This window comes from Gigantopelta aegis, chromosome 11 (assembly GCF_016097555.1).
Source record: "Gigantopelta aegis isolate Gae_Host chromosome 11, Gae_host_genome, whole genome shotgun sequence".
Taxonomy (NCBI): Eukaryota; Metazoa; Mollusca; class Gastropoda; order Neomphalida; family Peltospiridae; genus Gigantopelta; species Gigantopelta aegis.
Genome location: NC_054709.1, coordinates 21,088,138 through 21,100,345, shown reverse-complemented (window position 1 = coordinate 21,100,345; position 12,208 = coordinate 21,088,138). Strand labels below are relative to the sequence as shown.

The 12,208-nt window shown below is 39.8% G+C and overlaps 1 protein-coding gene across 4 annotated transcripts in view; it reads left to right on the top strand.

The window, feature by feature from the left end:
• LOC121385322 (microtubule-associated protein tau-like) overlaps positions 1-12,208 on the top strand; it is a 182,850-nt gene that overhangs the window by 124,526 nt on the left and 46,116 nt on the right. For all 4 annotated transcript variants that reach the window (XM_041515958.1, XM_041515956.1, XM_041515957.1 and 1 more), the window contains exon 5: positions 7,146-7,278. In XM_041515958.1, coding sequence (XP_041371892.1) covers positions 7,146-7,278 — 133 coding nt within the window. The remainder of the gene's footprint in view (positions 1-7,145; positions 7,279-12,208) is intronic.

The following is a 12,208-nucleotide window of genomic DNA, read 5'->3' as shown; positions in this document are numbered from 1 at the left end:
TTCCTCTGATGACTACGTGTCAGAATTACAAAATGTTTGATATCCAATAGCCCATGATTAATAAATCAGTGTGCTCTAGTGGTGTCGTTAAACAAAATAAACTTTAAAATTAATGTCCAGTGTTTTGTATCCATGAAAGGATTAGTCACATGGTCAAAACTACGTGGTACTTAATTAATTTCCAGAAGTATATTTCCTACTTTGAACACAGTCACATTTACATTGCACCTGTGTTGGTAGCTGGCTGCAGAAGTGTGGGTTCAATGTTAATTTTCTATGTCGACACGACTAAGGCAAACAAACAGTATCGTAATGTCAGGCCTGACACTCGCAAACAGGTCCATGTAACTTAATTGCTTGTTACCTGAGAAAACCACTAAATACTTAGTTGGTGGCTGTGAGTTGGTACACAACTAAAATGTCATGATTGTCAGTCAATTTTAGTGTGATCTTTAAAATGAGTGAAATTTGAAAAGTAATGGAAAATTAATTTAACGACACCTCAGCACATTTGGTGTGAAGCATGCAATTATTTTGATTTTGAGATTTCGTTGAGGAAGAATTAACGTGAAGGGAATATCTGTCCTAAAGTTTGTTTGTTTTGTTTAACGATACCACTAGAGCACATTGATTTATTAATCATCGGCTATTGGATGTCAAACACATGGTCATTTTGACAGTCATAGAGAGGAAACCCGCTAAATGTTTTCATTAGTAGCAAGGGATTTTTTTATGCATCATCCCACAGACAGGATAGCACATACCATGGCCTTTTATATACATGTATCAGTTGTGGTGCACTGGCTGCAATGAGAAATAACCTAATAGGCCCACCGACGGGGATCGATCCTATGCCGACTGCGCATCAAGCGAGCGCTTTACCACTGGACTATGTCCAGCCCCACCTGTCCTATAAAGTTCAACCAGCCATTTTTTCGCTAAGATTTGCAAACTATTTTGACTGGTTCCCAAATTGGTTCCCGTTGGTGGACACCATTGGGCTATTTCTTGTTCCAGCCAGTGCTCCACAACTGGTATAGCAAAAGCTGTGGTATATGCTATCGTGTCTGTGTGATGGGGCATATAAAAAGATCCTTTGCTGTTAATCGAAAAGAGTAGCCCATGAAGTGGTAGCAGCGGATTTCCTCTCTCAATATCTGTGTGGTCATTAACCATGTCTGACACCATATAACCGTAAATAAAATGTGTTGAGTGTGTCTTTAAATAAAACATTTCCTCTGATTTCACTAAAGAGTTCTATCCAAGAGATGCAGTCAACATATACAGTGTATGATGTATTGGTGTGTTTAAAACTTTACACTTATTTGTGTGCTTATATCCAATTACGGTTCAAGCACACTGTCTGTTCTGTCTGTCTAGGACAGTGGGTTAGTAGTTAGTTGTTGGTGGTTAGTGAGAGAGAAGTCAGTGTAGTGGCCTTACACTTACTCACTGAGTGTTTAAAACTCACTGTGGGTGGGAGCTGGTACGGAATACAGAGGTGCAGAAAGCTCTGACCCGCTCTGCAAATGCGAGTAAAAATTCTGATGGATGAGTTAAAAAATGCAACTACCAGTCCAACGGGTGATCTCTCTTTTTCTGACTAATAGATGATGGAAACAGAGCCGGTCAAAGGTCAATACTTCACAGAAATTGCTTGTTTATGTTGAAAGTATGTTGTGGCTGTGTTTCGAATAGATTGTTCTGTTAAATACTTGCTGGATGTCACTTGAATTTTGTAAATCTATATGAAAGAAATGTGAAAACATTTATATCAGAATATTTTTAAAATGTATTGATTTGTCAATCAAGGTATGGGACTTTATTTCGTTTATTACTTACCAAGGGTACTTAATAATATATAATGGAGATTGTATATATTATAATATTGTTAAACAGTAATAGTGTTCTATAGGCTGGCAGACTAATAGAAATTATTGCGAGCTAGTAAAGTTTAGTTGGTTCTGGTCTGGTGGGCTAGTGAAATATTTTCTTTTCTACACCCCTGGGAATATGAATCCACTACCTACCAGCCATATGCCCGATGACTTAACCACCACACCACTGAGGCAGGGTGTTTGAACTAATTGTTGAAATTGCCATGTTTTACTTTAATGACGTCCAAGTGCGTTCAAGTATTTGTTTGTGGTCAATGACCAGGCTTATTATAAGCAATTGGTGGATGGCAAACAAACTGTTACACACGCAACCTCCATGTTCTCAGCACTCTGAACCTGGCTATAGTACGGTTATATAACCAGATCTCATTGTGTATGTGTTTAATGTGAAGATTTTCTCAGTGTTTATATAGTGTTATCTAATGGAGAATATACAAGGAGGTGTATAGATTTGTGAAAAATAATTCACGAGCCCCGGTTTGCTTATGTTAGGTGTGTTTAACTTATAAATATGAGGTGAGCATGTGACTAAATATCTACATTTATTATGATTTATAAAATGTATGCAGTTGCTGTTGTCATTACCTTTTGTAAATTTACACCATATATTTTTAATGACTTGAACATGTGTGTTAATGAAAGTACAATATTTAATATAAAATATTTGTTTACTGTTAATGAGAGAGAGAGAGAGAGAGAGAGAGAGAGAGAGAGAGAGAGAGAGAGAGAGAGAGAGAGAGAGAGAGAGAGAGAGAGAGAGAGAGAGAGAGATAGAGACAGACAGACAGACAGACAGACAGACTGGGTGAAACTCCACAGCCACATACATGTAGGCCACATACATATAGGGATATGAGACATGTGGGGGGGGGGGGGGGGTGGGGGGGATAGGGGGGGAATTGAATGTGTGGAATATGATACAATGGCATGATTTGGCATCCATGTTCAGTGCTGGAATTAAGATCATCATGCTATTTTACTGTATTCCTTAATAGTCTCATTATCATCTACTGTAAGTGTCGGGTACTCTGGTCCAGGTTGACTTTGACCCTCGAGTACTCGAGTCCAGTATTTTGGACTCGTGGAGGCCCAACTAAATACCCCCCTTTCCCTTCTCCCTCCCCCTCCTGTCCTGGAATTGGCAACTGGCAATGTCGGAGGTCAAATCCGGGATGGGCGTGCCTGAGCCTCTTGGATATGGGAACGTTAAAAGAGTTCCCTTACCCTGGGTTTAATACTAAACTAGTTATCATACTACATTTGCTTGATGCGTGGTTGGTCTGTGATCGATCTATCAGTGGACCCATTGGGCTATTTCTCGTTCCAACCAGTGCATCACGACTGGTATATCAAAGGCCATGGTATGTGCTATCCTGTCTGTGGGATGGTGCATATAAAAGATCGCTGGCTACTAATGGAAAAATGTAGCAGGTTTCCTCTTCAAGGCTATAATGTCAAAATTACCAAATGTTTGACATCCAATAGCTGATGATTAATAAATCAATGTGCTCTAGTGGTGGTGTTAAAACAAACAAACTTTCACATGGTTGCTAGGATCTTCAGTCATATTTCTTATCAATTTCCATGGTTTGGCTTTTAAAAGTGACAACTTCAGAGAGGTTATTTAAACACTACGAAATGGTCAACCTACTTGAGAGTTAATTTTAGAATGCAGTAGTTCACCATGTAATCAATTGTCAGTGCATGTGATCTCACCACTGCATAAACTACAGTCGACACAAACACAATGACAGTTCAGTGAAATATTGTTCCCACTGAGTCCATTGAGAGTACGGTAATTACACCTGACACTCAAGCACCTTACAACTGATCTGCACAAAACATGTCTGCAGTAAGGGTTTCACGCTACCATTAATTACTCCACGAAGTTCAAAAAGTAAAGTAAAATGTTTTATTTAACAACGCCACTAGAGCACATTGATTTTTTATCTGATCATCAGCTATTGGACGTCAAACATATAGTCATTCTGACACTGTTTTTTAGAGGAAACCCGCTGTCGCCACATAGGCTACTCTTTTACAACAGGCAGCAAGGGATCTTTTATTTGCGCTTCCCACAGGCAGGATAGCACAAACCATGGCCTTTGTTGAACCAGTTATGGATCACTGTCAGTGAAAGTGGTTTACACCTACCCATTGAGCCTTGAGGAGCACTCACTCAGGGTTTGGAGTTGGTATTTGGATTAAGAATCCCATGCCTCGACTGGGATCCGAACCCAGTACCTACCAGCCTGTAGACCGATGGCCTAACTGTGATGCCACCGAGGCCAGTCCCACAAAGTTCAGTACAATTTCTATGTCAAAATATATTCTGTAACAAATTCAACAACAGTGAGGGTCATGTGACTATACTAGTTTTACTGCTTTAGGGAGTTCTTTCCCTTAAAGGGACATTCCTGAGTTTGCTGCACTTTTTAAGATGTTAGCGACTAACAGAGACATATCAAACATCGATGTGGTCTGACTTCAGTAAATCAGTTCTCTTCTCTGTGGGCTTTGATCTCACAAAATCATAAAAAGCATAAAGCCAGCAGCAGCTAATCAAATATATCTGCAAAAAATATTAGTGCCTGTATATCAAACGTGTTTTTGATCGTTCTAATATTTTTACTAGGTTAATTTTCATTTTATTTCCTAAATATTTTTGGGGTTTTCATACATACAAAATTATTTGAAGACAAAATCCAGTTTGGGCTTCTTACAAATATTAAGATGACCAGAAACACATTGAATATACAGACACTGATATTCGTAGAAATGTTTTATTAATCAGAAACATCTTACAATGCAGCAAACTCCGGAATGTCCCTTTAACAACTACCATGTGAACCACTGGTTGACCACGAACATTTTCAGTTGGCTTCCCTCACGCCAGAGCATCGCCTCATGTTGCTTTCATTTCAGTTCATATCAACTTATTTTTGTGCTCACATCCAATTTAGGTTCAAGCACGCTGTCCTGGGCACACCTAAACTATCTGGGCTGTCTGTCCAGGACAGTGGGTTAGTGGTTAGTGAGAGAAAAGAGGGTGTAGTGGTCTTACACCTACCCATTGAGTCATTAAAACTCGCTCTGGGTGGGAGTCAGTACCAGGCTGCGAACCCAGTACCTACCAGCCTTATGTCCGATGGCTTAACTACAACACCACCGAGGCCGGTACCGGGCTGCGAACCCAGTACCTACCAGGCTTATGTCCGATGGCTTAACCACAATACCACTGAGGCCGGTACCGGGCTGCGAACCCAGTATCTACCAGCATTATGTCTGATTGCTTAACCACGACACCACCAAAGCTGGTCCTACAACCATTTCATTTCAACAGAGGCTTAGTTGTTAGTAGTTAGTTGTTAGAGAGAGAGAAGAGGGTGTAGTGGTCTTACACCTACCCATTGAGTCGTTAAAACTAGCTCTGGGTGGGAGCCGGTACCGGGCTGCGAACCCTGTACCCACCAGCCTTATGTCCGATGGCTTACCTACAACACCACCGAGGCCGGTACCGGGCTGCGAACCCAGTACCTACCAGCCTTATGTCCGATGGCTTAACCACAATACCACCGAGGCCGGTACCGGGCTGCGAACCCAGTACCTACCAGCATTATGTCTGATTGCTTAACCACGACACCACCAAAGCTGGTCCTACAACCATTTCATTTCAACAGAGGCTTAGTTGTTAGTAGTTAGTTGTTAGAGAGAAAGAAGAGGGTGTAGTGGTCTTACACCTACAGGTATCCATTGAGTCATTAAAACTTGCTCTGGATGGGAGCCGGTACTGGGCTGTGAACCCTACCCACCAACCTTATGTCTGATGTCTGATGGCTTAACCACGACACCACTGAGGCTGGTCATACAACCATTTCATTTCAACAGAGGCTTAGTTGTTAGTAGTTAGTTGTTAGAGAGAAAGAAGAGGGTGTAGTGGTCTTACACCTACCCATTGAGTCGTTAAAACTCGCTCTCGGTGGGAGCCGGTACCGGGCTGCGAACCCTGTACCCACCAGCCTTATGTCCGATGGCTTAACCATGACACCACCGAGGCCGGTATGTATCATGTTGCTGGTATATGCTGGAAATATACCACTTACATACACAATTGTTATCAGTTGTTACAAAACATAACAAGTCACTTCAAACCAATTAGTTATTTAAATACTACAGAGATCAGCCTACTTGTGATCATCAAACAGAGATTTCAAAAGGCGTATCAGAATTTTTTTAAATTTTTTTTTTATGAAGAACTTCATGTATTTCCTAAACCAGACTATATTAAGCTGCTACAGCAAGTAACGACATAACAGATGTGGGGTGTGGTGCATAAATATATTCTATATTTTACTGACCTCAGTCTCAGAATAGTGGGCAGGATTTAGCTCAGTCGGTTGAGTGCTCACTTGAGGTGCCTGCATCACAGGATCGAACCACCTTAGTGGGTCCATTCATCTGAATTGTGTTTTTTCTCATTCCATCCAGTGCACTACAACTGATCAAAGGCCGTGGTATGTGCTGTCCTGTCTGTGGGAATGTCCATATAAAAGATCCCTTGCTGCATTAGAAAAACATGTAGTGGGTTTCCTCTGATGACTATATTTCAGAATTACCAAATGTTTGGTTTAAACAATATTTATTTCTGTTTATATTAACAGATGGGATTGGTCAACAGGCATAGCCTATATAAAGACCTTTTGCTACATTATACAATTGAATTATTAGCTGGTCAACATGGACACTTTAGAAAGTACAAGATTTGCTTTTAGTGTTGAAACATATAAAACTGTTTGACATCCCTTAGGCCAGTATTTTATAATTTTTAGGTTTACGAACAAGAACTTTTGTGCACAAAGGTAGGAGGAAGAAAAAAAACAACAAAAAAAAACCCTGTTTGGGGTGTATCAGTAGGGGTGATTTTTTTTCCCTCTCACTGTTACCTTACGAAATGCGCCACAATAGACTAGAATGGTAACTTTTTTTTTCTTTAAAGCCATTTGTGGAAGTCGACAGCAAAAAAATAAAAGTGAAAAATACGACTTTTTAATTTTTTTATTTGAGCACAATTTACATCGGCAGGTTCGTAAATCGAATAATAAAAACATACTGGCCTTAGCCAATGATGAATGTGCTCCAGTGGTGTTGTTTAAACAAAACAGACTTTAACTAGTCTCAGAGTAACCTTGCACAGCAGAATTAAACGAGGTGATTTGCCTGATTGTGTTTTGTGTTTGTGTTTTCCAGAGTTCTGAATCTAAGAAGTACGGTATTAGTACTAAACAGCAGGGCTACAAGCCTGGCGGTGGCGACGTCAAGATCTTCAACGAGAAGAAAGATTATGCTGCGCAGCCGAGGATTGATGCAAAAATGTCTCACAGTAAGTAGAACTTAGCATTTCAAAGTTATGAAGGCGGGACTTAGCCAAGTGGTACAGCATTCGCTTGATGTGCAGTCGGTCTGGGATCGATATCCATCGGTGGGCCCATTGGGCTATTTCTAGCTCCAGCTAGTGCACCACGACTGGTACATCAAAGGCCATGGTATGTGCTATCCTGTCTATGGGATGGTGCATATAAAAGATCCCTTGCTGCTAATCGAAAAGAGTAGCCCATGAAGTGGCGACAGCGGGTTTATTCCCTCAATATCTGTGTGGTCCTTAACCATATGTCCGACGCCATATAACCGTAAATAAAATGTGTTGAGAGCGTCGTTAAATAAAACATTTCCTTCCTTCAAAATTATGAATGGCTACTAATTAGTACATAACCTGAGGTAAGCAGTGTTCGAAATAAGCACTTTGTCCTGACAATTGATAATCTGCTGGGACAACCAAAATTATCCTCAGTGGTTGTCCAGTGGACAAGTAAAACATTATAATGCTGTTTCATTTTGAGCAATCAAAAACATTGTCCTTGCTCTTGAATAAAACTAACAACTTGTCTGGACAAGTAAAAATATTGATGGACAAGTAGATTTGTAGATGTACTTGTCCGTGGGACTATTGTTTTCACTTTTTGTCTCTCTTTGACAAAGTAAAAAGGTGACATGTAGGAACTATTTTTCTGAAGGCAGCGACAAAGTTTTGTTTTTATTTTTGTTTAACAACACCGCTAGAGCACATTGGTTAATTAATCGACTATTGGATTTCAAACATTTGGTAATTTCTGACTCATAGAGCCGATTTCATATGTCTAGGTTATTGGTGGGTTTTGGAAACATATGGTTTAAACCTAGGTTAAACCCTGGGTCATGTTTACTGTGCATTTCGTTTCGAACCCCCTTCCCCTTTAGACAAGATGCCCTTTTTCCTTTTTTTTTAGCATGACTGTATAATTAGATTCACCCCTTCACCATGTTCGAGGTGAACGAACAACAAACCGTCTGAGATATATAGAGGATAATAAATGAGATACCAGTTATTATCAAATTTATATCCCGAGTCAAATAATTTTTAGTTGTCGCGAACATAAATTTGATAACAACTGGTTTTAGGCGCACATGCATGTACATGTAGGTTATAGAAACAATATAAACCGCTTAACACACTCTTCTGGGTATTGCTATAACTTTGCATTTTAATCACGTTCACAGATAATTTTCAAAAACAAAAGTTATCTTTATTCTGCTAAAAATATAAATAATGATTTACGTTAAAATGACATTTTGTTATAAATTTAACATTAAAACAGTCATGAACACAAACTCATCAAAGTACATGACATCATTTTGTGTGTTTTCCAAATCGTGAGGTTATATTTAGTACCAACAAAGTCATTGGTTTGTAAGCGTCAAATTATCCAGTAATATTGTACGTTACAACACTGCATAATATTTCTCATTGAGAAAATATGTAAAATATTTTCCCTGTTATGAGTGGTCACTGGGGTAATAAAAATAGTTATTTACTAAATTAGTAAAAATAAACATTTTCTTCATTGTGTATGAACTGCACGAAAACGGGGAGTACTAGCATTGGAAGTTGATCGATTACCATCAGTATCAAAGAAATAAACATCTATCATATAATGATCATATATCAGTCTTATAATGACATACTTTCGTGTTTATCTCATCTTAATAAAGGGAGAACAAGGCGATATAGGCCCACAGTTTTGGAAAATGGACCAAACGTTGTCTCGGTGCCCTCAGATGTACGCGTCCCATCTTCTTCTTTTTTTATATTATGTTAGAAATAAAGGTAAATGCCAATAACAAAATGTTTATTCATATTTGCATTATTACCAACAGCTATGTAGGGTTCTGTAAGCATTTGACATGGATTATAACTAATATTGTGAGTAAAATGATGGAAATACATGGTGAAATATTTTCAGGCCAGCTCATTTTGCCCAAATATGTCCATAAATTTTTGACAGAATGTGAAGGTTTGCTCCACATTGGGGGAGGGGGGGAGGAGGTAGCTAATCCCCCATCTCGAACGTGAATGCTAATAATAAACCGGTAACGAGTTTCAACTACAAAGTGATGAAGTGTAAGCTATTCCTCGCTTATGTCCCTTTCCAAATCTGCGGGTAACCCATGTAAAAAGCGTGGTTTTGTAAACACGGGTAAAACACACACATGTGAAATGCACCACGGGTGTATGTCTTGGTAAAGTTTTTCAGTGTTTTACGTAAACCAGTGTTAAACCTAGGTTTTGATATAACCCGGTGTTTTGAAACCCAGACATATGAAATCGGCCCATAGTCATCAGAGGAAACCTGCTACATTTTTCCTAATGCAGCAAGGGATCTTTTATATGCACTTTCCCACAGACAGGAAATCACATACCACAGCCTTTGACCTTCCCACAGACAGGAAAGCACATACCATGGCCTTTGACCAGTTGTGGTGCATTGGTTGGAATGAGAAAAAATCCAATCAGTTGAGTGAATCCACTGAGGTGGTTCCATCCTGAGACACAAGCACCTCAGACGAGCACTCAACCAACTCATCAGAGGAAATCTGCTACATTTTTTAATTATGCACTTCCCCACCGACAGGATAGCACATACCATGGCCTTTAATATACCAGTCGTGGTACACTGGCTGGAGCAAGAAATAACCCAATGAGCCCACTGAAGCGGATCGATCCCAAACCGACTGCGCATCAAGCGAGCACGTTACCACTGGGCTACGTCCCTGCCACAGGTGGAGGGCTATGAAACAATTATTTATGACAGGTGCATGTACCTCCCATTCCGACGCCATATAACTATAAATAAAATGTGTTGAGTGCATTGTTAAATAAAACATTTCCTTCCTTCTTTCTTGTACCTCCCACTTTACAAAATACCATGCCCTTGTTAATTTTATCACTTAGTGTGTTCTGGCTTTTATTTATAACACGTACAGGTACCTCCCACTTTACAAAATACCATGGCCTAGTTAATTTTATCACTTAGTGTGTTCTGGCTTTTATTTATAACACATACAGGTACCTCCCACTTTACAAAATACCATGCCCTTGTTAATTTTACCACTTAGTGTGTTCTGGCTTTTATTTATAACACATACAGGTACCTCCCACTTTACAAAATACCATGGCCTAGTTAATTTTATCACTTAGTGTGTTCTGGCTTTTATTTTTCATCAACTAACGACATTCATCATCATGAGGGGCCGGGATGTAGCCCAGTGGTATAGCACTCGCTTGATGTGTGATCGGTTTGGGATCGATCCCCGTCGGTGGGCCCATCAGGTTATTTCTCACTGCAACCAGTGCACCACGACTGATATATAAAAGGCCATAGTATGTGCTATCCTGTCTGTGGTATGGTCCATTAAAAAAATCTGTTCATACTAATGGAAAAATGTAGCGGGTTTCCTCTTTATGACTATCTCAAAATTACCAAATATTTGACATTCAATAGCCGATGATTAATACATCAATGTGCTCTAGTGTTGTTATTAAAGAAAACAAACTTCTTTTTTTTTACATCATCACGAAACATCTACACTTCTGACACACCCCTACAACAAAAAGTAAAATAAACTGATCGCAGTGCTACACGTTTTCATAAACAATCTTTTATTTTTATCACCAGCATGCTGTTTATTGTATGAGGGCTAGAATATTTGTGTTACTGAAAAATGACCAAATGCTCCAAAATATATTGGAAGGAAGGAAATGTTTTAATGACACACTCAACAAATTGTATTTACGGTTATATGGTGTCAGACATATGGTTATGGTTAGTTCAAGGGCGATGCTTGGACTAAATGAACCTGTTTCTCTTGAATTACTTCCCTTTGTATTAGTGCTGCAACGATAAACCGGTATACCGGTATACCGGTATACCGCGATAATTGATCAGCTCGATACGAATCGCGGTACAGTTTTGCGTACCATGATTTTTTTTCCTTGTAACTTATTTGATTTGAAATAGGCAAACAAACAAACAAAAACCACATCATTTTATTAATTGGTGATCACAGGAAATGTAACAATCACGTCAAGCGTAGTCAGCTTACTTGTTGGCATACGAAGTGATAGGTCGGTTATACTTGGTTCTAACTTCTAAACAAAACGTGTCAAAAGTCCAGTGAAAATAACCAGTTAACGATAATTACAAATAAATGTTTTGTTACTTACACATTATCATTCGTTGTTCATTTACGTTGGAATACGGCTACGGCTACGGCTACGGCTACGGCTACGGCTATCATCTTCAAAGAAATAAACCAACAAATGAGAATCACACTTCGCTGTTTTTCACTGAACTCGGAATACTTCGGCCGATCGTTCAAAATACCTCGGCTAATAACCTCGGCTCTGGTTCGGTCGATCTGGCGAAACATTGTGACTCAATACGTACATTTCCGCGTTAAGCGAGCAGCAACGGAAAAGCCCGATAGTAAGGATTTCCGAATGTGACAATTTATGAATAGTTTGACCATTCACAGTCTGGAGCTCCACGCGGTAAGACGTGTTTGTTTCGCTTGTGCACACTGCATGTGCTTTCGTGTGCTCGACTTGGGGGGTCCCTCATTTCGTTGTTTTTGTCAGCGAAATGAAGTTTTCTACTGGAATGTATGCGGCCATTGGAACTGATTGAACGCTGGAACGCTTCTTATTTCGACAGCCTGCACCACCAGGTTGGATTCTTTTTTAACGAGATTCCTTGCTTCCACGTCATTTCTCCGTCTGACTGTTGACAGGTTTTTTTCGTGACTCGTATGACGGCCATTCTGCAGAACGCCACGGTTGTTCGCGTTTAGTCTCTACATGTCCAAGCCTGTCCTAGCAGTACTGGAAGATTGACCGCCCCACTCTAAGAAGAAATAGGAAGCGGGGTCGGCCCCTA